The sequence below is a fragment of the Lepidochelys kempii genome, chromosome 20 (genome assembly GCF_965140285.1).
Source record: "Lepidochelys kempii isolate rLepKem1 chromosome 20, rLepKem1.hap1, whole genome shotgun sequence".
Taxonomy (NCBI): domain Eukaryota; kingdom Metazoa; phylum Chordata; order Testudines; family Cheloniidae; genus Lepidochelys; species Lepidochelys kempii.
Window position 1 is genome coordinate 22,205,554 of NC_136399.1, and position 25,585 is coordinate 22,231,138.

Here is a 25,585-nt window from a genome sequence, read left to right on the forward strand (position 1 = left end):
CCGCTCCCCACCAAACCAGATCCAGGCAAATCCCTACCCCCCGCCCACAAAAATAAAACACACAGGCAAGGAACTCGGGTCTTTCTCTTGATCAAACCCAACCCCGCCCCCACCTGCTCCGTGCACACCTTCTCGGGGGGGGCCGCTCGCCCTAGAACTCAGCAAACTCCTCAGTGCACGTCTCAGTGCTGGAGACCCGGATCTCCTCTTCCTCACAGTCGTTGAAGTTACTTGTGTCTCCGGGGCCGTTGCACTTTGGTATAAAGGGAGCTTCCACCTGCGAAGGGAGTGGGGGGAGGTTGGGGACGAAGTGAGGGATCAACATTTGTATTACCCATCTCCTGCCACTCCTGGGTCTGCTAGGGGTGCACGGTCAGGCCCCAACTTTGCAACAAGGCAGGCAAGGATCAGCCCCGCCTCCGCACCTACTATACAGCCAGAAACCCGCACATTTTGCAATCACAGAAGGGGGAGCCCATGACCCCCCTTAGGAGCCCAGGATCAGGACCCCCAGCACCCTCCTTAACAGCCCAAGATGAGGGCTTCCAGCACCCTTAAGGGATACAGGATCGGGCCCCTTAGCAACCAGGTGAGGGATGCGGATCAGTACCTCCTCAAGCCCTTTTATCTAGCCAGAACCTCCTCCTCTCACTTTGCAATCAGGGAAGGGCAGGGGGTCACGAGCCCCTTGGATCCCTGTAAGAGCCCCCACTTGCATCATCAGGAGGGTTTTAATCAGGACCTTCAGCCCAGCCCTCTCCCACCAGACATGGAGAAATAATGCCATTAGCTGGCAGCAGCAGAAGGAGGCTGTTATCCTCAGGGGGTGGGGACAGGACCTTGCTTTTGCCACCATGTTACAAACAGGTGACTGAGGGCACCCGACTTTAAACCAATGCTGGGTGAGCATATCTCCCCCTAGTGGTTGCACCCAGCCACAACACCCTGCTACAGAGTCCCAGGAACCAATGCGCTCCTAGAGGCCTGGGCACTGATGATCCCAGGTTCAATTCCTGCTGACGGAGGCTGCACCAGGTGGGAGTTACCCAGGCTCTCCTCTGCCTGCCGCCACCCTCCTACCTTCCTCTGGTAGATGGCGATCCAGTCGGTGGTAGCAAACCACCTGTGGTTCTTGATGTCGTTGACCCCGTTCTTGAGGTTGCCAAAGCGTTTGGTGAGGTCCACCTGCAGCAGGTTCCGGAGCAGGTCCCTCAGGTCAAAGCTGAAGTAAGCCGGGAACTGGAACTGGGGTGGGGAGGAGAGACAGAGGTCTGCCCTGCCCTCGTGGCTAGATTCATAGATACACCTAGTAATGTACAGCCCCTAACGCAGGGGGGGTCCTGGGCTACACCTGGGGCACCTGGGCACTACCATAATACACGTAGTAATGTACGGCCCTATAGCACAATGGGGTCCTGACCCATGACTGGGACTTGTAGGCACTGCATTGTAATACACCTAATAATAAAGAACAAGCCCTTTAAAAACACTCCAGGACAATGAGTGGACAAGAAGTTATTCCTCAGGCTACTGAGGACTGACACAGGAGCTGAAACGGTTAATTAGCAGCAGCCCCCCAGCTCTTATTGAGCATTTTTCCTCCACAGGGCTGCCGCATCACTATCCTCATTTTACATAAGGGGAAACTGAGGCACAGGGAGACGTGACTTGCTCAAGGTCACTCAGCAGGCTGGTAGGAGAACCGCGAACAGAACCCAGGTCTGCAACACAACTTTGCTTTTTTAAAACCCCACTACGTTTAAAGCTGACCGTGTCCGACACGAGTGCTTTGAGATCCTTGGCGAGAAGGCGCTGGGCTGGGCAGAGGAATATTATGGGCTCTTGGTTACTATGGTGATGAGTGCTCTACCAGTGCCTGGAGGTGACTGATGTCTTTAAGGAACATTTAGTCTTGCAATGTAGCAGAGTTGTGGAGAGTTTTGCAATTCACGACAGTGTATAAGAAAACCAAAAGCACCTGTTCCAGGAGTCCCCATGAGAGTTACAGGGAGCCCAGTGGTGGTGGGGTGGGGAATGGAATCCATGTATTGGAGAAGTAGGGTACACAGCAAGGGAGGGCCCATGTGTGGGGCGTAGGAGTGGGGGACATAATGGGGAGGATGTCCATATGTTGGAGAACAGGAGTATGTGGCAAGGAAGGGTCTATGTGTTGGGGTGCAGGGGGAATGGGGTACATGACAGGGAGGATGCCCACGTGTTGGGGATTGGGGGAGCATGGGAGGGCATGAACACGTGTGTGGTGTGTGTAAGCATCTCCCTGATCAGTCGCTGAGACTTGGCACGTCCCTTTTGCTGGCGAAATCCTGCCCCCCACAAAATCACACAAGTGTCCCCTCCCACAGCCCAAATACCTTGCCAGAGACAATCTTCTCATAGAGCTTCATGATCTGGTCCGTGAAGAATGGGGGGTAACCAGCCACCATCTCGTAGATGAAGATGCCCAGAGTCCACCAGTCCACAGCCTTGTTATAAGCCTGCCCAGGGAAAGCAGGCTGGGGTCATGCACCGAACATTTGGGGGGCGGGAGGAACCACCTGGTGGCCAGGGACCAGCAAGAGATCAGGCAGCAGACAGGCCCTCCCCAGCTCACCTTGCTGAGGATGATCTCAGGGGCCAGGTATTCTGAGGTCCCACACAGAGTCCAGGTTATGTCTTTCACCCGCTTGGCAAAACCAAAATCCGCCACCTGGAGCCAAAACACAGAGAGGGGAGAAGCTGGATCAGCCTGGAGGCTGTGACAGCAGGAGGGGAATGGGGGGGAGCAGACGATTGATGTATTCTGGCCGTGTTACATTTCTGGGGGTGTCTTGGCTTTGGGAAGGGGATGGCAGCAGAGAGAGACTTAGACAGGCAGGAGATCACGGCAGGGAGCCAGGAGCCAGCGCTGGGATGGGGATGGGGATGGGAAGGAGTGAGGGAGGGGCATCACCAAGATGTAGCCTTGCTGGTCTATCAGGAGATTCTCTGGCTTCAGGTTTCGGTAGATGAGATCCAGCGAGTGCAGATACTCAAAGGTCAGGACGATCTGCGCAGCGTAGAACTGGGCGTGAGGTTCACTGCAATGAGGTGGGAGGAGAACGTGGACATCCCAGGCCAGATCTGCCCCCTCACAGCCAGCTCAGCACCCTCTGCCCCCTGCCGCCCCCACCTTCACCTCAGTAGCTAGGGGGGGAACGGGGGAGCGGCCCCCCTCACTGAGCACAAGTGGTGCCTTTTGAATATCTTGGCGATAAAAAAAGAAACCTCCACCTGCTGCGGGCCTTCGGCGGCACCTCGGCGGTGGGAGCGTCAGGGCGGCTGCAGACACCCAGTGCGAGTGAGGCAGGCTTGCAGAGCGCCGCTGGGTGATCGCTCCCCCTGTTCCCTCCACCTGGCTACGCGGCTGCTTCACCTTCCTTATAGATCCCTGACTCCATCTACCCAGGCAACCCCAGGCAAGATGCCCCAACCCTTCTGGGCCTGGTGGCCCCATCTGCCCTAGCCCACACATCCCATCCACCACTGCTAGACCCCTGAGTCCACCCAGCCTGGCAAACCCCTCCCAGACCAGCATCTCCCCCCCCAGCACACACCCCCATGGACCTCCAGCTCCATCCAGCCTGGCCCCATCTGGCCCTGGCATCCCTGCCACTGACTGTGGCTCATGCTGGCAGAAGATCTCAGCAGCTCTCCCCATGGGGAATCCTTCCTGACCAGCCCAGCTGGGGATCAGGTCACACCCTGCAGCATGAGGATCAAAGCCAGCGTCGCTGCAGATGCTGCTAGTGGATAAAAGGTCTAGTTCTCTACCGAACTAAATCCCAAATTTACAGCTGCGGAAACGGAGGCACAGAGTGATTCTCCCCCCTCCCCACAAGGAGTGAATGGCAGAGGCAGGATTAGGACCCAGCTCTATCCATTAGCTATTCTGTCCCCAACATCGGCTCCCGTGGCAACGCTCACCTGAACCTCCCAATCTGCCGTAGGTGGGAGAACATCTCCCCGCCCGGGATGTATTCCTTCACCATGTACAGATTGGAGTTATCCTAGAAGGAAATGCAGCAGAAACTGAGTGCAAGGGATGGAGTCACTCCGGCCCCCGTCAGTGCCTGTGACACCGGGATGAAGCTGCTCACCACACCCCTGCTCCTTTATTAGCCCCGTCCTTTTCAGGGCACTAACCCCACACTCCTCAAGGGAGCCTGATGAACTGGCCTGGCTTCCCCCAGCACACAATGCAGTACACCCGCTGTCTGGGAGATAACAGCCTACTACTGCCACCACCTGCTTCTGTTACTCCTTTGGCTCAAGGGCCAGAGGGGTTGTGCTTGGTGCTGAAGGTCCCAGGCACACACCTGCAGTGGGAGTTGCTGCACAGACGCGGCTGGGGAACAGACTCACTAATGAGAGGGCGCAAGCTTTATTTGCTTGGAGTATTTTCGTACTAGAGCCCTAGAAAATTCAACCCCTCCCCCACCTTTGGTCTAGAGGCAGGGACAGGCAGGCCCAAGAGGGATTTCCCAGCTCTGATGTCTCCAGTCAAAGGGGAAACCCAACCTGCCGCCAGGTCTGACAGCCAAAGGAGCAGAAGCAGGAAGTGAAACTTCTCAAAAGCAGGTCTCAGAGTAGCAGCCGTGTCAGTCTGTATCCATAAAAAGAACAGGAATACTTGTGGCACCTTAGAGACTAACAAATTAAGGTGCCACAAGTACTCCTGTTCTTTTTTCTCAAAAGCGGTGTGTGAAATTGACCAGGTTGGCTTCACCCTCCCTCACTGCTGCAAAGTAACTCCGCTGAGCCCAACAAAGCCATTCCTCTAGTGGGCTATTCTCAACAGTTGACAAAAGAAGGGACGAAAAAATCACTTTTGTAGTGCTAATGAGTTCAATGTAATCAAGGTGGCCTATTTCAAACAACTGACAAGAAGGTGTGAGTATCAGCAGTGGAAAAATTAGTTTTTGTAGTGACCCATCCACTCCCAGCCTTTATTCAGGCCTAATTTGATGGTGTCCAGTTTGCAAATTAATTCCAGTTCTGCAGTTTCTCGTTGGAGTCTGTTTTTGAAGGGTTTTTTGTTGAAGAATTGCCACTTTTAAGTCTGTTATTGAGTGTTCAGGGAGACTGAAGTGTTCACCTACTGGTTTTTGAATGTTATCATTCTTGATGTCAGATTTGTGTTGTTAGGATATAGATATTCAGGCCTGCCTGTAAAGGCCTGTACTTTAAGAATTTAGGTATATGTTTATCATTTAGCTAGTAATAGAGGTATACAAGAAAGAATCTGTGTAAGGGTCTTCTCTCACTGTGACAGTCTGAGGCCCTGTTCTTACGCCAATGCCTTGGCTAAGCAGCAGAGACAGCCATAAGCTGGGAAGCGACTGGTCACATCCTCACATTCCAAACTAGTCAATATGGGGCTGTTAAAATGATAATCCGATCTATCACCACCAGAGAAAGGGAAGAGCCTAGAAGATGTAAAAGGAAATTTAGTTTGATAGTTTTCTGTCTGGTAAGAACTCACTTATCAATAGACACAGCTGGGAAACCCTTATGTCTTTATAGATGTAGTTGTGAAATCCTCACTTCTGTATTGTTTTGTCATTATAGTTCCCACTTTGCTATTGTTTATTTGCATGGTCTCTGTCTGGTTCTGTGATTGTTTCTGTCTGCTGTATAATTAATTTTGCTGGGTGTAAACTAATGAAGGTGGTGGGATATAATTGGTTAGCTAATCATGTTACAATATATTAGGATTGGTTAGGTAAATTTCAGTAGAATGACTGGTTAAGGTAGAGCTAGGAATATTACTATATAAATTAGGGGCAAACAGGAAGTAAGTTGGGATTCGAAAATAAGGAAAAAGGAACTTGGATTTAAGCTTGCTGGAAGTTCACCCCAATAAACATCGAATTGTTTGCACCTTTGGACTTCGGGTATTGTTGCTCTCTATTCATGCGAGAAGGACCAGGGAACAGGGAGAGTGAAGGAATAAGCTCTCTAACGTGTCCATTTATTCTTCTGCGTAGAGACTGTCTGGTTTGGCCAATGGACATGGCAGAGGGGCATTGCTGGCACATGATGGCATATATCATATTGGTAGATGTGCAGGTGAACGAGCCCCTGATGGTGTGGCTGATGTGGTTAGGTCCTATGATGGTGTCCCTTGAATAGATATGCGGACAGAGTTGGCAACGGGATTTGTTGCAGAGATTGGTTCCTGGGTTAGCGTTTTTGTTGTGTGGTGTGTAGTTGCTGGTGAGTATTTGCTTCACGTTGGGGGGCTGTGAATTTTCCCTCTCTACTGTATTTTCCACTCCTTGTATTTGATGAAGTGGGTTTTAGCCCACGAAAGCTTATGCCCAAATAAATTTGTTAGTCTCTAAGGTGTCACAAGGACTCCTCGTTGTTTTTGCTGATACAGACTAACACGGCTGCCCCTCTGAAACATTCTGCTAGTGAAAGCCGACCCGGCTCAGTGATGAGAACATGAGCACTAAGCACCCACGCACAAGCCAGCAGAGACCACTGCCCCTGCCCTCGAGCCCAGGGTCAATTTCCAGCTAGCCCTGGAGAGAGGGTCCAGCCAGGGCATGGGCACAGCGCCCCATGCTGGATGGTCAGAGACCTTTTTCTGCAGCCGCATTAGGAGAGCAGGAGCCAGCAGCCAAGAAGCAGAAAGTCACATCCTCACATTCCAGCTAAATTATATCAAAACAAGGTAATATCGGGCTGTTCAGAAGGCAATTCTGTCCTACTAGGACCCACCATCACCAGGCAAAGAAACAGATCTTAGGATGTTCAAAGGAATCACTTATCAGCAGTGCGGGTGTGAAATCTCTACTTCTTTATTGTTTTCCCTTGCTGGTCCCCACTTCTCTATTGTTTATCTGTCTGCTTTCTGTCTGGTTCTTTGATTGTTTCTAACTAATTTTGCTAGGTGTACATCAACTAAGGTGGTGGGATCCGACTGGGTAAAGAATTCTTTCACACTATGTTCGGATTGGTCAGAGAATTATTTTGTACTACTTGCATAAAATGATGGGTTAAGGTAGAGCTAAGCAGGACTCAAGTTTCACTCTATAAACTGGGGTCCAAAAGGAAGTTCTTGCAACCAACTCCAGGACACAGCCCAATATCAGACCTCAACACCCTGCCAATGACACCAGGCAGAAGCTGGAGACCCAGCACGACCTGATCCCGACTGGCCACCAGGGAAAGTTGGTCTGCCTTATTGGCAGTGATGGGCATTGTATGCGGAGCGGGTGTATTCTGTTCTGGTAACTGTTAATAAATAGAGGTTAAGGATATTACTGTGTGAGGCTCTTTCACTGGGAAAAGACCCTGCAAACCCACAGAGTGTGAGGTGATGCCCTGAGCCAGGACCAGGGTAAAGGTGGGTGCCCTAGAGCATACGGGGAACAATGCCTGAACCCTGCTGTCCTCGAAGGGGATGAAGGCAGCCCATCCTTGATCTCCCTGCTCAGGCCATTCTGGGCTGTGACATGGGCCTTCCTGACCCTCTACCAATGAGACAGCCCCCAATGCCCAGTCAGCATGTACCAGGACAGACTCCTAGCTCAGAGGGGTAAATCCAGAGCAGTCACATTGATTTCAACAAAGTTCTCCCATATTTACACCCGCGGATTCAGGTATTTATTTTACGCTGTCATAGGAGAAGCGATTGGCTCAGCGAGCCAGCCTGTGTGACAGCAGCCGCTGGCCCCAGTGCCACTGTGTCACCCGAGAGCTACACAGCCCAGTCCCACGCAGCTGGCATGGAGCAGGTGGGATATTTCTATTGTAGCAACTTCTGCGGACAAGGGGCCAGAGATCAAAGCTATTTAACCCTGGGACGATGAGGGGCCCCCAAGAAAACGACCCTTCCAGCACTGCCTACTGCTAACACACCCATCACCCTAGCCTCCAGGCTCCCGCAGGGGGCTTCAGTTTATCCTGCAGCCTCCTCTGAGCTGACAACTCTTCCTTGCTACAACCCACTAACCACAGGCTTACAGACGAGGAGACAGGTCTCTCTTCAGAGCCAGCCCCTCTTTAATCAGGCCAGCCACAGGGGGTGCTGTGGAGCTCTAAGGGACAACTACCTTTGCTCTCCCCCCTACACACAGGGTATAGCTCACAGGCCCCAAAATCCAGGTTCAGGGAAGAGGGTCCAAGCCGCATCACCAGGGGCCTGAATTTTATCTTTCACAGAAACTCCACCAGGAGGAAACGATCCCATGTGATAGTTTCAAAGTCTCCACAAAGTCAACTGTGCATGGAGTTAGGACTTCCTCTGAGACTCCCCTGCAAGCCAGACCTCATGCCCTAGGGCCAGCGCATGGGAGCCGGAAACTGAAACTGGCTAGGAACGAAAGCAAAACTGACTAGGTTGCGGGGGGAAGTATCACTGTTCAAAACCTGGAGTCAAAAGCAGAACAGAAGAGAGTGAAAAAGGGGAATGATCCAAACTGATTTTTCTTAGCTCCAAACCTGATCCCAGACATCACGCCAGGAAGGTTTGTTCTCAGGATACAACAGAGATGCAGACTGTGCCCTTCGACCCCCCAAAGTGACCACTCTCTTCACAATGTGTATGACAATCAAGGTGGGCCATTTCCTGCACAAATCCAGGTTCTCTCACCCCCTCACCCCCATACACACACAAACTCAATCTCCTGCTGGTAATAGCTTATCCAAAGTGACCACTCTCCCTACAATGTGCATGATAATCAAGGTGGGCCATTTCCAGCATAAATCCAGGCTTTCTCACCCCCCACCCCCACCCCCGGGGAACACACACACACACACACACACATAAACTCACTCTCCTGCTGGCAATAGCTCATCCAAACTGACCACTCTCCAAGTTTAAATCCAAGTTTAACCAGAACGTCTGGGGGGGGGGGGGGAGTAGGAAAAAGCAAGGGGAAATAGGCTACCTTGCATAATGACTTAGAATCATAGAATCATAGAATATCAGGGTTGGAAGGGACCCCAGAAGGTCATCTAGTCCAACCCCCTGCTCGAAGCAGGACCAATTCCCAGTTAAATCATCCCAGCCAGGGCTTTGTCAAGCCTGACCTTAAAAACCTCTAAGGAAGGAGATTCTACCACCTCCCTAGGTAACGCATTCCAGTGTTTCACCACCCTCTTAGAGAAAAAGTTTTTCCTAATATCCAATCTAAACCTCCCCTACTGCAACTTGAGACCATTACTCCTCGTTCTGTCATCTGCTACCATTGAGAACAGTCTAGAGCCATCCTCTTTGGAACCCCCTTTCAGGTAGTTGAAAGCAGCTATCAAATCCCCCCTCATTCTTCTCTTCTGCAGGCTAAACAATCCCAGCTCCCTCAGCCTCTCCTCATAACTCATGTGTTCCAGTCCCCTAATCATTTTTGTTGCCCTTCGCTGGACTCTCTCCAATTTATCCACATCCTTCTTGAAGTGTGGGGCCCAAAACTGGACACAGTACTCCAGATGAGGCCTCACCAATGTCGAATAGAGGGGAACGATCACGTCCCTCGATCTGCTCGCTATGCCCCTACTTATACATCCCAAAATGCCATTGGCCTTCTTGGCAACAAGGGCACACTGCTGACTCATATCCAGCTTCTCGTCCACTGTCACCCCTAGGTCCTTTTCCGCAGAACTGCTGCCTAGCCATTCGGTCCCTAGTCTGTAGCTGTGCATTGGGTTCTTCCGTCCTAAGTGCAGGACCCTGCACTTATCCTTATTGAACCTCATCAGATTTCTTTTGGCCCAATCCTCCAATTTGTCTAGGTCCTTTTGTATCCTATCCCTCCCCTCCAGCGTATCTACCACTCCTCCCAGTTTAGTATCATCCGCAAATTTGCTGAGAGTGCAATCCACACCATCCTCCAGATCATTTATGAAGATATTGAACAAAACCGGCCCCAGGACTGACCCTTGGGGTACTCCACTTGATACCGGCTGCCAACTAGACATGGAGCCATTGATCACTACCCGTTGAGCCCGACAATCTAGCCAGCTTTCTGCCCACCTTATAGTGCATTCATCCAGCCCATACTTCCTTAACTTGCTGACAAGAATACTGTGGGAGACCGTGTCAAAAGCTTTGCTAAAGTCAAGAAACATAGCTTAGCCACTACCAGTCTCTATTTAAGCCTAAATTAATAGTATCCAATTTGCAAATGAATTCCAATTCAGCAGTTTCTCGCTGGAGTCTGGATTTGAAGTTTTTTTGTTGTAAGATAGTGACCTTCATGTCGGTGATTGCGTGACCAGAGAGATTGAAGTGTTCTCCAACTGGTTTATGAATGTTATAATTCTTGACATCTGATTTGTGTCCATTTATTCTTTTACGTAGAGACTGTCCAGTTTGACCAATGTAAATGGCTGAGGGACATTGCTGGCACATGATGGCATATATCACATTGGTGGATGTGCAGGTGAACGAGCCTCTGATAGTGTGGCTGATGTTATTAGGCCCTATGATGGTGTCCCCTGAATAGATATGTGGACACAGTTGGCAACGGGCTTTGTTGCAAGGATAGGTTCCTGGGCTAGTGGTTCTGTTGTGTGGTATGTGGTTGTTGGTGAGTATTTGCTTCAGGTTGCGGGGCTGTCTGTTGGCAAGGACTGGCCTGTCTCCCAAGATTTGTGAGAGTGTTGGGTCATCCTTCAGGATAGGTTGTAGATCCTTAATAATGCGTTGGCGGGGTTTTAGTTGGGGGTTGAAGGTGACGGCTAGTGGCGTTCTGTTATTTTCTTTGTTAGGCCTGTCCTGTAGTAGGTGACTTCTGGGAACTCTTCTGGCTCTATCAATCTGTTTCTTCACTTCCGCAGGTGGGTATTGTAGTTGTAAGAAAGCTTGATAGAGATCTTGTAGGTGTCTGTCTCTGTCTGAGGGGTTGGAGCAAATGCGGTTGTATCGCAGAGCTTGGCTGTAGACGATGGATCGTGTGGTGTGGTCAGGGTGAAAGCTGGAGGCATGTAGGTAGGAATAGCGGTCAGTAGGTTTCCGGTATAGGGTGGTGTTTATGTGACCATTGTTTATTAGCACTGTAGTGTCCAGGAAGTGGATCTCTTGTGTGGACTGGACCAGGCTGAGGTTGATGGTGGGATGGAAATTGTTGAAATCATGGTGGAATTCCTCAAGGGCTTCTTTTCCATGGGTCCAGATGATGAAGATGTCATCAATGTAGCGCAAGTAGAGTAGGGGCATTAGGGGATGAGAGCTGAGGAAGCGTTGTTCTCAATCAGCCATAAAAATGTTGGCATACTGTGGGGCCATGCGGGTACCCATAGCAGTTCCGCTGATCTGAAGGTATACATTGTCCCCAAATGTAAAATAGTTATGGGTAAGGACAAAGTCACAAAGTTCAGCCACCAGGTTAACCGTGACATTATCGGGGATAATGTTCTTGACGGCTTGCAGTCCATCTTTGTGTGGAATGTTGGTGTAGAGGGCTTCTACATCCATAGTGGCCAGGATGGTGTTATCAGGAAGATTGCCGATGGATTGAAGTTTCCTCAGGAAGTCAGTGGTGTCTTGAAGGTAGCTGGGAGTGCTGGTAGCATAGAGCCTGAGGAGGGAGTCTACATAGCCAGACAATCCTGCTGTCAGGGTGCCAATGCCTGAGATGATGGGGCGCCCAGGATTTCCAGGTTTATGGATCTTGGGTAGCGAGGGAGTGAGAGAACCTGGATTTGTGCTGGAAATGACCCACCTTGATTACCATACACATTGTGAAGAGAGTGGTCACTTTGGATGGGCTATTACCAGCAGGAGAGTGAGTTTGGGGGGGGGGGGGGGGCGGAGGGTGAGAAAACCTGGATTTGTGCTGGAAATGGCCCAACTTGATGATCACTTTAGATAAGCTATTACCAGCAGGACAGTGGGGTGGGAGGGGGTATTGTTTCATGGTCTCTGTGTGTATATAATGTCTACTGCAGTTTCCATGGTATGCATCCGGCGAAGTGAGCTGTAGCTCACGAAAGCTCATGCTCAAATAAATTGGTTAGTCTCTAAGGTGCCACAAGTACTCCTTTTCTCTCTACCTTGAAAGAATACTCTAGCTTGGTGAGGAATGGAAAGTTGACGGCCTGGAGGATCCGTTTCTCGTTGAGGGGGTGCTCAATTTGTTTCAGCTTCACTACCTGGGAGAGAAAAGGAAGTAGCAACACTTGATCTTCCTCTGCTGCCACAGCACCCCCTACGCCTCCCATGCACTCCCTTCTCCAGCGTCCCCACACAGGGTTCAGCCCCAAATCCCTCCCCTGCACTGGGGATTCCACGGCCCCAGGCCAGATCTCTACGGAAGCCCCCAGCATCTTACCTGCTGTTTATCCAGGATCTTCATGGCATAGTGATTCCCGGTCTCTTTGTGTTTCACCAGCATCACCCTCCCAAATGAGCCCGTGCCCAGGGTCTTGATTCGATCAAACTGATCCAAACTGGCCGTATTCTGGAAGGGGTAAAATAAATGTGATGTGGGGCCAGACTGGTCCTGGGGGCATCAGGAAGGAACCTGCCCAGGACAGTGGGATTTGCACTGCAAGACTGGAGGGATCTTTAATGACCATGAGGGGGGTCAGAGCCACTACCGGCTCCAGGCACCAGCTTTCCAAGCAGGTGCTTGGGGCGGCATTCAGAATGGGGGTGGCAGTCTGTGTCCCACAGCCGCAAGTTGGTGGCAGCTCTGCCGCTGTTCCGGTGGCGGCAATTCAGCAGCAACTGCTTGGGGCAGCAAAATTGGCAGAGCCGCCCCTGGTCAGAGCTTTGGTTTTCATAGCTCACCAGAACGGCAGCCCCCACAGGGTCATCACTAACTGTGATGGGAGAGTGCCCCCTACTGAGCCCGCCACTCCCTGCAGCACAGCACCCGCTAGCCCCGCACTGGGGTTGTTCTTGAGAACATTGATATGAAGTACATGTCACATTTCACCACCAGAGGGCGCCAAAGGAAACCACTACAGTTTTAAGGAGACACTGACAAGGGACTCCCTGCTCCTTGGGCAGAACCAAACTCCAGTTCCAGACAGGCGACCCGCCCACCTCCATTCAGTGGGGCTGGCGGGGGCGGGGCTGGGAGTCAGGACTCCTGGGTTCTAGCCCTCGGTCTGTGAGGAGAGGGAGTGAAGTGTAGTGGTCAGACGGCAGGAGACTAGGAGTCAAAAGATCTCTTCCTAGTTCTGCCACCAACTTCCTATACCCATGACCAAGTCCCTTTCCCCTCTGGGCCTCAGTTTCTTCATCTGTGCCATGGCGTTAATGACACAGGGTGTGCGGGAGGACTAGCAAAGTGACGGTGCTGCAGAGGGACCAGCAGCTCTGCCTCAGGAATTACCCACAACCACCCCAGGCGGGATTTCCAGCGGGGACAGACCCAGGGCACTGGGGCACTGCGCTCAAGCGTAGGCAGCAAATGGAGGCCCTTTGAACAGGGTCCCTGTTAGCACAACTCCCCTGGGAGCCAATCTGGGGCTGGGCTGGGCGACCACGCTGGACCCTCAGAAGGAGGATGGGGGAGACAGGCTGGATCAGGAGGAGTCCCACATTGTTAGTGTCCCCCTCCCTCAGCAGAGTGGAGTTGAACCTACAGAGTTTTTGGCCCTCCAGTTACCAGAGGGCAGACTGGAGGGACGGGCAGGAGAGCAACATGGTCCACTCAGCCCCGCCCCCCAGGAGCAAAAACAACCCCCAGACCATCAGAGGAGGCTGTGTGGCAAGGTGGCTCAGTGATGGGGAAAGAGATCTAGGGGGTGACTGCGGAGTAATCAGCCTGGGGCTGCAAAGGCCTTGATTGAGGGGGGTGTGATCTGGGTTGGGGGCACAGTACCTGAGAGGGGCTCTCCCATTTCTTAAGGAAGTCTTCTTTGGCTTTGGCTAAGAATTCCTCCACTGTAAGGGAAAAAGAGAGGGAGCAGCGTGAGGAGTCAGAAGGTGGGGCACCCAGCCTGGTGGACAGAGCTCCCCTTTCAGGCCCCGCCCCACTCAGCAAAGAGGCACACAGTCACAAAGGGGACGGGGATTTTAAGCATATCAGCCGGATGGTGATGCCTCATTGGCTATAAAGGGCGGCTCAGGTGGGATTGGCTAGGGAGAGGTCCATGTGGGGGTGCTCCCGCAACATCCCCACCCCCGTGCCCCTGGACACACCAAACAGCCCCGTCAGGGAGGGCTAATGCAGCCCCCAGCACCAAGGGGATGCACTTGTGCCTCTATCCCCCCGCTGAACATGCCACTTGGGGTGCCTGGTCCATGCCCCTCGACACAGAAACTGCACCGCATAAGGAGACACTCGTACAACCCTCCAAAGGACGTTAAGATGCATGGATCAAGTTGCCCTAATGGGAGGATACGTGATCTACTACTGCTGCCAGCAAAGGGGGGTGAAGAGGAAGGAGATTCCCCCTTAGCTCAAAGGGCAGAGGCCTGTGTGTAGCCTTCTCTCAACCATGCAGGCCTCACAGATCAATGACACCAACAGCCCTCAAGGGGGTGCTCCGTGCACACACACAGAGCTGCAGAAGGCAGCCGTGAAAGTTGCAAACCCCAGTTGGGCTTTGCCCACAAAGGGGTTAAAACAACCTGCCACAGCCTCCACAGCAGCAGCCTGGGACCAGCCAAGTGTCCCGCTCTCTGGCATCCAGCCAGGTGATCCTTCCTTCGCCAGCCGGGCTCCCTGTCCTTGCTGCCAGATCCCAGAACCATGGGAGGGAGGAAGCGGGATGAGGGTTGGAGCAATCTGCAGCATCTGGAGGGATATTTGGTACTGAGAGCCCCTTTTATCTTCGCTGCCTCCTGCTGCTCCCAACAGGGACAAGTCCCGCAGCTCTTAACAGTGCAAGAGACGCCCACGGGATTGGAATGGCTGCAGCAGCAAGGCCAAGCACAGAGCAGCAGCAGGGGGTGGCTTTGAGCCCAGAGCTCCCCCCTTGCCCCCACCATCACAGGCAAGTCTCCCCCACACCGGAGGTGTATAAAGTTAACTGCCTCCCCCAGGGATCATTGGTGCTGAGATGCCAGGGAGGGGACAAGCTAAAAGCCTAGATCCAGATGTGGGTGCTGCAGTTCTTGGGGTCACAGATGCACAACCCAGGAGTCAACTCCCTGCCGCCCCACTCTCTCCACTACAACCCACTCCCTTCCCAGAACTGGGGACAGAACCCCAGGAGCCCCCCACTTTAATCGCTAAATAGCAACACTTCTGTGGAAACCCGGCATCACCGCGCTCTAGTCCTGTCATCCCTGCCCTACAGAAAGAGCTGAGAAATGGGCCAGGCGAGGGCCTGAAATGCACCAGCGAAGCAGAACAACATCCTACAGATGTGACTGATTCACTGCTGGAGGGAAGGAGACCAAGATTACGGGGATTCCCCTGATCCCACAGGACAGGGCAGGGCAGCCCTGAAAGGGTTTTAGGGATCAGCTATTTGCTGGCTAACTACCCCCGCCCACACTCCCTTCACCCTCTAGTCTCCACAGCCCATCTCCCGTGGAGCCCTACAGAGCGGGATTGAATTCACATCTGCTTCCCCCAGACGCTCAGTCTGTCTGACCTACTTTCACTTTGTCTCCTACTCTCTCTGGATTATTTATAGAAACAGGCTTGGCTCACCAGCCACTGTGTCCCATCATCGATCCCAGCCCCAAGGGGGCGGGGAAGAGGGATCCTTGCATCGACACGGGACAGAGAAGACAATTTCCTGCACTCTCCTGGCCGTACCTTACAGAACTAAGTTTAAGTAGCTTAGGAGTTCATTGTATTACAAAGGCAGGCGGTTATGTATTATTGTGGGACTGTATGTGACGTCTCCGATGGAAACCCAGGGAAGGGTTATGGGCTTTGAGGGATCATCTGAAACTATGGGGCCTTCTAAAGTTAAGTACGTTTCCCAGGAAATCTCTAAGGGGAGGGGTATGCAAACGTAACGCCTCTGTTATTCAAAACCTCAGCTGCTGGAAGCCGCTGACTGACTGACTGCCACAGGATCTAGGGATCATCTCAAACTTCCCCACCTCTTCTTCCTAGTTCTATGTGCCCTCCTCTGATCAGCCTTCCCCACTATAAAAACAGCACAGCACAGGCATGTATAAAAAGACCCTACCAAAACCAGCACCTCCACTGCACACACAGCTCTCCCCCTGGTGAAAGAATGAACTGCAGGGGACAGATGGGAGTCACCTTGCTTATGGCATGGACTGAAAAGTGACAAAACACTATGGTAGTGAGGGCAGGATAGGAACGTACACAGTGCCTCTACACTGGTCAGTTTCACTCCTTCGCCAGCAGGGTTAAGATGCCATCCTGCAGGTTCTCAGCACTGTGGCAGGACAAAGGGTTAACTGAGGCTCCAATCCCGCAATTGAGTGTATGGACAGACCCTGGCACTAAGCCCCATTGATTTCCAAGGGGATACTCCCTGTACAATCAATTGCAAGCTCTGGGAGTTCCATTGTAAGCTCTTTGGGGCAGACACTGGCTCATTTCAGGTCTGTACAGAACCCAGACACAAGGAGTCCTCGGTTGCAATCAATATCTCTGGGGGCTACTGTAATTAAAAAACCATTTAACGAGCAGCCAATTCAAATTTGGCCTCCAAAAATTTAAGTTTTGGTTAAACCCGCCAATGCTGTCTAAAAACAAATCCTGAAATATTCCAATTATTTTTGAACTAAGTCCCACTTGAAACAGACAAAAGGTCCCCCATGCCTCTTGCAGCTCAGAGAGCCCTAGAGTGAAAATGACTATAAGCAGGAGTGAAATTGATACTAGTGAGATTTCCTTTGCTTAGCAGACAGACTTATCTATCTCAGGGTTTTATACGGGTGCCCAGCTCCCTAGTATCTGAGCAACTTCTATGCAAAAGCAATAGCGGGAACAGGGTAACATTTTCCAAAGGGCTTATAGGCTTTAGGAGCCTGCATGCCATTGATGGTAACTCATAAATAGTAAATGGCAACCTGGATTTTTAGAATCCTCTTGTTCTAATAACCCCGAGGTTTTGTAGCCATTCCTTTCCAGCTCAGTGGCCTTTCAGCTGAGAGAGCCCCTTTAAAGACCCATTAATGCATTTCTATTCATGTCAGTTTTGTCAGATGGCACAAATCTGGCATATGAAACTAATTGACTGTCTCTAATTACACAATAGACTAACACACTGACCTGCGCCAGGATAAACACCAGAGGATAGCTGGCTAATGGAGATGTTTTCATACCGCTAATCTTTTGTACCACCTTTCAACAAACTGAGCAAAACCTTAACCTCCTTAATCCTTCCAGGAGGTAGGTACTATTCCCTTTTTTATGGGAAGGGAAACTGAGGCAGGGAGACATGACCTTGCCCACTGTTGCACAGGAAGTGGAAGAATTGAAAAGAGCACCAAGAGTCCTCAACCGCTAGATTCCACTCCTCTCCCAGAGCTGGGAATAGAACCCAGGAGTTCTGATTCTCAGTCCCCTGCTCTAACCACTGGATCCCACTCTCCATCCCAGAGCCAGGAATACCAACTCCCATTCCTTACTCTGACCGCTAGACTGCACTCTTGCTTATCACAATGCACCCAGTTCTCTTGTATCCAATGCAGCAGCACGAGGTATTATTCGAATACCTGGGACAGGGATCAACCCCAATACACAGAAAGGAAAATGCACAAGCTCAGACCACTTAGGACAACAGATCTGCTTAACAAAGCCATTCTCTGTTGAAGGGAAATCAGAGCCTGATTCAAAGCCCAGCAGAGCCCAGCACCAGGGCTCTAGGGACCTGTAATTAGGAGAGATCAGAGTTATCTGGAAGAGAGCTGAGTCTCCTAATCAGAGGGCAGACTGCTCTTAAAGAGACATGACAAGTTTTAGGCCCAACATTTGTGATTACAGAAACCTAATGCACGCCAGCTTGTGGGTAGCAGCTTCCAACCTCATGCTTCACTGTAGAGCCTCTGCCTTTCAAACCAAGTCAAGTTCTCAGTCCCCATCTTCAAGGCCTCCATGGCTTGCGGCAAGGGGGATCTAAATGAGCGTACGACTTTGACAGAAAGATAATGGCTGACAACTCTACTTCATTGGTACAATGGCACCTACCACCACGGTGAAGTTCAGCTGTGCAGGAGACAGAGTTTCCTCAGGGTCTGGTTGTAGACTATGGAACTACCTGCCACATGAACCAGGGACCATCCCAAATCCAGACCCATTTCTTTGACCTACGGAACCTCAAAAACTATAAGACACTCCACTGCCTCACTTCTCCTTCAAGGGAGAAGATGAGAGAACAAGCCACATGACAGATGTGAAGTCACATAATTTAATGCACAACTGGAAGGCATTCAGATACTGCGGTGATAAGAGCAGAATAAGAACCTAGAGAGGACAGATTAGGCTTGTTTCTGAAATCCCGTTGCAGGATCAGGGCCAGATGCATAAGAAAAACAATTGAGTTGCACAAGGCCAGGGTTACAAAACGTCACACAACTTTCCCCCTATTTGGGGGAGGGGGGCTGGTTTGACAAAACTTTAAAGACTCCGCCTCCAAAACCAGTGTTGGGCCCCCAGCCTCTGCAAATCAACACAGGAGAAATCAGAAACAAAGTGAAATTGACTAATCAAATTTCACCACGCCCCAGAGGCAAAAAGGGCATGAATGGTGAAGAGCAGATTAGAGGTTTACAGGGACTGGTCACCTTGGAATGCAGCCAGAATTTAAAAGCAGGCTCATTCCCCCTGCCATTTGGAGTGTAACTGACAGGGGGTCAGGACTCCTGAAGGCAAAGCTTCCACAGCAGCCAATACTAAGTGGTCACTAAAAGGATCATTTCATCTGCCACCAAAATGCAGCCACCTCTGGGGTGAAACAGGGCAGCTGTTTCAGGACACTGTACAACAGCAAAGAGATCCTGAAATTACAGGTGAAAACTCAGGGAGGGAGAATGGCACCGGGGTTAACACCCACACAGATTCCGCCCTTGCGTGCCCGAGCGATGATTGTCCGATAGGAACAAACATGCTGACAGCTCCCCCATGGGCTTGTTCCACTCCCCTCCATCCTCCCTCTTAGCCAAGCATCATCACCTGCCATCATGGATTTAGATTTTAAGCCCTTTGAGGCCTGTTCCCCCAGGCCACTAGATGCACGTTAGCAAACCTGCCTCAGCCCCACTTTCCACATTGGATGCCATTTCTGGCCATGGGAGGGTTTCCACTGGGATGACGCCTGACCAGGATGGGGGGAAGGGCGGGGCAGGGCAAGCTGCAAGCACCACAGGAAAGAACCATCACTAGTGCAGCCCCAGGCCTTATTCTGATTCCAGCTACATCCCGCCCATCTCATGCCCCCAGCTGCTCCAGATCCCGATCTCCCAAAGTGTAAACTCCATCTTACCTGGGCAGAACCGAGGAGAATCCACCTCCTCCCCATCCCTCCAGTGCTGGTGGCTGAAGGGTTAAACCCAGAGCTTCCCTGCCACTAAGGACTCACTGTCTCTCTCTGGTGAGCACCAAGCAGATTCCAAAAAAAACCTGGTTTATTTCCTTTAATGAGCCCAGTGGGGAAAGAGGCCCAAGGGGGCAGGTGATGGGGCTGGAGCGTAAGCGATCCAGGGCCTGGCTCCTGATGCGAAGGATCTAATGAAGATCTACATTACAACCCGGTCTGGCGCACGTGGTCCGCGTTACACCCAGCACCCTGCTAACGATTGCAGGGGCCAGTGCACGACCGTCCTGCCTCTCGCTTGGGCTGGGGAAGAGAGCTGAGTACTGAGACCTTCACTACAGTGATCGGGGTGGACAGGCCAGGTGGCTGTGGGAGCCAGGGATACAGAGCCCTGAACCCTGACATCCTCCTGTTGGATGGCCGCTGGGTGCAACGAGCTGCCAGGTTTTCACCTCCCATGGGGATTGGTTACAATGATGTCAAGCCTATGATTCGATGGCACCAACAGGCCCCCACCAGGCTCGGCCGCATTGAGCTAGGTGCTGTACAAAGCCACGCTCCCTGCCCCAAAGAGATCACAACGGCAAGATCACAGCCAAGGCTGCTAGTAGAAACTGGCATAGAGAAGCAGCGCAGCCTAGCAGGTAGGGTTCTAACCTTGGGCAAGTCACTGCCTCGCTCCAGGGCTCTGTTTCCCCTCCCCATTCAGGTCAATTTAGACTCTGCACTCTTCAGGGTAGGGACTGTCTCTGACTGGAAGTATGTACAGCGCCCTGCACAATGGGGCCCTGAGCTCAGTCAGGGCTCAAGAGCTACCATAATGTAACCAGATGCAGGTAGAGGTGAGCTTCGGGTCTCAGAGGGTTAAACTCATAGATGGGTTAAGCAGATCTCAAACGAGCTGACCACTGACCAGAACTGGCTTGTGCCTTGGGGGTGCAGGATCACCGTGTGCCTGCTGTGAGTCATCAGCTCCCCTTTGCAGAGAGGAAGGAAGGGACAGACCCTGGCACTTCAAGCCATCAGGGATACTAAGGGAGGGGAGATGACCACACACCCTGCCTGGGATCCCCTCCCCCAAAGCCCCCCTTTACCGTCCATGCTGTGACCCACGGAGGCCGCCGGCTGTGGTTAGGAGGTCATGGCAGGCAGAGAGGGAGGTCTGGCCTGGCGCCTCATGGGGGACTTTGTCCCAGGCAGCAGGAGCAAACACAACCTCTGCTTCGACCCCGGCTTCTCCGGCGAGCCGAGGAGAGACCCGAGCCAGCACAGGGCCCAGTGCAGCTCCAGGGTGTGTCTCTGGCACCACCACTCCCTCGGCTGCATCGGAGGGGCCGGGTTTATGCCAGGCTGGAGGGCCCCATCACGGTGTCCGGATCCTCCGGTGACAGGTGCCTTCAAGCCCCCTTGGCGCAGGGGGTCTGTGCCCGTTAGTGCCTATTGCCCCTGGATACAGCAGTGTCCGCCCCCAAGGTCAGCCTTGCCCCGGACTCCTGGGTTCCTGTTTGCCGCTAGAGGTGGATCTGCCAGTGCTGCCAATCCCACTTGCCTGGGGATGGAGGCAGCAACGAGGCGAGGGCAACGCCCCAAAGTGTCCCTTCACCGCCCCGGTATGTAGGGCAGCTGGTTCCAGAAAGCAGCGCCTGCCGCCAGCCCTTCCATGGGTTCTGAGCTCTGGGCGTGAGGACGCACATCCAGGGAGGGGGTGGGGAGGACAGGGACAGAGCCGATCACATGGTGGAGGGAGACAACGTTCACACAGCGATGCTCCAGGGGTCTATTTATAAATAACAACTGCAGCTTCCCCACCCCATCCACACTGGTCTAACTGGGTTCTTAGCCAATACCCCATCACCCATAATCCCTTGGGGCATCTGGACACTGCCCTGATCCACTCCTGGAGGACGAAGAGAGGATCCCCCAACTCCCCCCCCACACCACTTCAGCCGCCTCACTGTAACTCCCTATCCCCCTATGAGCTGTGAAAGCCCGTCTCTATCCCCCCACCCTGAGGATCTCAAAGCAGAACTCCCATGGCATACAATCAACCCCAGTTTACAGGTGGGAAAACTGAGGCAGAGAGAAGGGAAGGAATCTTGCTGAAGGTCCCATGGCAGAACAGTGGCAAAAAGGGAACAGAACCCAGGAGTCCTGGTTCTCCACACCTTCGCTAAGCAATACACCACCCCTCCCTGCCTCGTGCTGGGAATAGAACCCAGGAGTCCTGTCTCCAAGCCCCCCGCCCCTTTTCTGCTCTAACTCACTAGATCATGCCCCTCTATAGGGCACCCCACAAAGCAGAGATACTAAACAGGGATCCTCTATCCAGGCTATTTGACAGAGACATCCTGGAGATCTCTCTGGCTTGCCACTGCCATGCCAGCACTACATGGTATCACCACCAGGGGTCTCCCCTAAATTCTGGCCTGGAGCAGCATGGCAGGCATACCTGACGTAACCCCACTACTCTCCACACACAAACACCTCTGACCCCAGTTGGGAGGGGCTAGCCGGCCAAGTGGGGGTGGGAGATGGAGCCCAGGGGCCAGCCGGCCTAGCTGGGGGCACGGTAGCAGTTAGGCTCTGCTTTTACTCGGGCTGGAACCCACCCACTCTGCAGAGGCTAAACCCTCGTGTGCCAACAGTCCCCCAAGGCCTTCTCACAATTCCTCTACAGGGCAGACAAGTTCTCCCGCAATGGCCAGGGAAAGAATCTGAGCATCTCAGCACAAAGAGCCCTGGGATTTTCCCTTGGAACAAGTGCAGAGCCAGTGAGGACACAGTTACTCAAACGGCTTTGCAGGGGGCTGCTCAGACCCAGACTAGGCTACCGGGGGCTGATCAGCCTGGCTAACTCTGGAGCAAAGACCCACCCGTAGGCTCCCAGGAGCTGGCTTAGCCCTGAGAAACTTGCAATTGACCAGCAAAAGACCAAAGCTAGCCAGGTCCAGAAGGAGTCCAAGGGGTTGTGACAACCACTGTTTCGGTCAACACCAAGGATTGAACCAGGGACCTGAGGAGCTAAAGGCCGGAGTCTTTACAACTTTTCATCACAGCCAGGCTCTGCAGCTGGGGCAGGAACAGACTCGCAGCGTCTATGGGTCAGGGACACACAACACACACTAGGTTACACTCGCCCCTCCTCCCCCAAGGGAACATGGGCCAGGGTGGTTAAAAGCTCCAGCGGATGCCACGAAAGCCAAATGCCTCCTGCTGTCTGGCCGTCCCCGGGCATGTAACTGTACCCTCATGCCAAGAGATAAGGTCAAAGACATGACTTGAAATCCCTTCCTGCCCCCTCTCCTTCATAGGCTGGCTCATCCCTAAGCACGTTCATGGGGTGGGTCATGGCAGCTGGTCAACAGCGCACAGCAATGCTGCATGGGGACTGCTCCTCCAGCACCAAAATGCAGCTGCTTCTGGGGTGGGGACAGCAGCTCCTTAACAGGCACATTGCGGTGCAGAAGAGTGAAGGGTCCAACACACTGGGAGGTGGACTTCAGAGGAGGTGGCGTACCCTTAACCACGCTGGCATTTGGTCAGGGTTATTGTGGGACCTGCTCCTGCACCCAGTGAGGTAATGGGGCATCTTGACATTGCTTTGGATAAGCCAGGAGCGCTCAGGAGGCCTGACTGACTGTGTGAGTTCAGTCAAGTCATTTTCCAGCTCTGTAAACTGGGGCTGAGGATTGTGCTGGGGGGCGGAGTTCATTCACAAAAGTGTTTACAAGTTCCTTGGCTAGAGGCTGGCGAACATCATGAAGGATGAGCTGGCCACTGCAGCCACCTGGATAGTCAATCCGAGGGCTGGCAATTCCAGCACTGGGCTTCCCGCCCCCTCCCCCACTCCTGCATTTCTGACGAGAAGCCTGACTTTCTCAACTCTGAGATATTGCCAGGATCTTTTCCCTCCTTGGCAAACGCCGCCCGGATTCCCCCATCCAGAGAGTGCCAGGCTACAGCCGGATCCTGCACAGAGCTCCTGGAGTTTCCGATCCCGATGCCAGCACGCTGCCTCATCCCCACCGCCCACTATCGGAACAGATGAAGGACAGAACTTTTGCCCCAGGGCTGGAAAGTTGATGCAGCAGCAGCCCTGATCGATTTCCCAGTGGCCAGATTTAATGCCACACTCAATAAACTCAGCTCTGGAGCTGATCCATGAGCGTTAGGGGAGGAGCCAAAGCTTAAAAGCTGGAGAGAGCCCCGCCCTCTTTGATCAATCCCTCCCCCAGCTGTACCTCGGCTGCAGATCACGCTGGGAAACAGTGTCAGGCTGGCTAAGGTGGGCTGTCTTGCTACTGGCCGGGGCCCCCGCCTCGCTCCACGACCCCCAGTAGAAGATCCGCCCAGCCAGGGTCTCCAGCTTCTGAAGCAGTGACATCTTAGCGCCTTTGTGCCTGCTGGGGTTGGGGCAGGTCATTTCTGCTCCATGGCTCATGTTTCCCTTCATTTATTTATCTCCCTCCTTCCCCGGCCCTCACAACCAGAGTAGACGCGAAGCTCAGCCCTGATCCAGGAATCCTCCAGCCTTGGTATACCCAGCAGCGGAGAAGACAGCAGGATCAGGAACTAGAGGGATGGCCCCAAGCCTCAGCAAAACTCCTCCACTCACGACAGAGACAGGGGGTTTGAGCTGATTGTTCTCGACTTCAAACCAGGAGGCAGAATTTCCATCCAACAGCTCCCCTGCCCTGCAGCAGCCCCAGAGCATGGCTGTCAACTCACAGACTGGTGTGCGACTCTTCAGGACCAGCCAGTCACATCCATGCACATTCCCAAGCGGGAAAGACCCAGGGACTTGGAAATGGTTTCTTCTCTCCCACCTCTCTCTGGAGAGTTGGCTTTCCTGGTGGCGGAAATGGAGCTGGAGTGGGGGAGTCTGGTCACTTACGCAGCCAGCCAAGTCAGTTTCACTTCCGGGAGGGTGAGGGGAGGACAGATTCTGCATCAGAAGTGATGGGACAATGGCCAGTGGAAGGGGAAACACCCACACAGCAGGGCTTAAAACAGCGCCCTGGGTCTCCGCTCCTCTCAAATCCTTGGGCTGAAAGCAGCATGAGAGGCTCCCTCTGGCTTCACTGCCGATCCTGCTTGCATTGGGGGGCAGACCCCTAGAAAAAACAGGTTTCAGAGTAACAGCCGTGTTAGTCTGTATTCGCAAAAAGAAAAGGAGTACTTGTGGCACCTTAGAGACTAACCAATTTATTTGAGCATGAGCTTTCGTGAGCTACAGCTCACTTCATCGGATGCATGCCGTGGAAACTGCAGCAGACTTTATTTATACACAGAGAATATGAAAAAATACCTCCTCCCACCCCACTGTCCTGCTGGTAATAGCTTATCTAAAGTGATCATCAGGTGGGCCATTTCCAGCACAAATCCAGGTTTTCTCACCCTCCACCCCCCCACACAAATTCACTCTCCTGCTGGTTTCAGAGGAACAGCCGTGTTAGTCTGTATTCGCAAAAAGAAAAGGAGTACTTGTGGCACCTTAGAGACTAACCAATTTATTTGAGCATGAGCTTTCGTGAGCTACAGCTCACTTCATCAGATGTTTACCGTGTGTGTATATAAAGTCTGCTGCAGTTTCCACGGTAAACATCTGATGAAGTGAGCTGTAGCTCACGAAAGCTCATGCTCAAATAAATTGGTTAGTCTCTAAGGTGCCACAAGTACTCCTTTTCTTTCTCCTGCTGGTGATAGCCCATCCAAAGTGACAACTCTTTACACAATGTGCATGATAATTAAGTTGGGCCATTTCCTGCACAAATCCAGGTTCTCTCACCCCCTCACCCCCCTCCCAAAAACCACACACACAAACTCACTATCCTGCTGGTAATAGCTCATCCAAAGTGACCATTCTCCCTACAATGTGCATAATTAAGGTGGGCCATTTCCAGCACAAATCCAGGTTTTCTCACATCCCCCCCACCCCCATACACACACAAACTCACTCTCCTGCTGGTAATAGCTCATCCAAACTGACCACTCTCCAAGTTTAAATCCAAGTTAAACCAGAACATCTGGGGGGGAGGGGGGGAGGAAAAAACAAGAGGAAATAGGCTACCTTGCATAATGACTTAGCCACTCCCAGTCTCTATTTAAGCCTAAATTAATAGTATCCAATTTGCAAATGAATTCCAATTCGGCAGTTTCTCACTGGAGT

The 25,585-nt window shown here is 52.4% G+C and overlaps 1 protein-coding gene across 2 annotated transcripts; it reads right to left on the reverse strand.

Moving 5' to 3' along the window:
• Positions 1-68: 68 nt before the first annotated feature.
• On the reverse strand, positions 69-23,869 carry LOC140900664 (cAMP-dependent protein kinase catalytic subunit alpha). Of its 2 annotated transcripts, none has more exons than XM_073318283.1 (10): positions 23,674-23,869; positions 13,824-13,885; positions 12,321-12,449; positions 12,043-12,141; positions 3,964-4,046; positions 2,951-3,077; positions 2,612-2,707; positions 2,373-2,495; positions 1,081-1,245; positions 69-277 (listed from the first exon to the last, which is right to left on the reverse strand). In XM_073318283.1, exons 1-10 carry the CDS (start codon positions 23,867-23,869, stop codon positions 152-154), a joined length of 1,206 nt encoding a protein of 401 aa, XP_073174384.1. In that variant the 3' UTR covers positions 69-151. The 2 variants fall into 2 exon arrangements, with proteins under 2 accessions (XP_073174384.1, XP_073174385.1); XM_073318284.1 differs by lacking the exon at positions 23,674-23,869 and adding an exon at positions 16,380-16,389.
• Positions 23,870-25,585: the final 1,716 nt, after the last annotated feature.

Excerpts from the sequence above, each read along its gene's own strand:
- LOC140900664 (XM_073318283.1), bottom strand. The coding sequence starts at position 23,869 with ATGAAGGGAAACATGAGCCATGGAGCAGAAATGACCTGCCCCAACCCC. Across the intron at positions 13,886-23,673 it reads GCCTGACACTGTTTCCCAGC|TGGAGGAATTCTTAGCCAAA; the intron begins GTGATCTGCAGC and ends TTTCCCTTACAG. Across the intron at positions 278-1,080 it reads TCGCCATCTACCAGAGGAAG|GTGGAAGCTCCCTTTATACC; the intron begins GTAGGAGGGTGG and ends CTCCCTTCGCAG.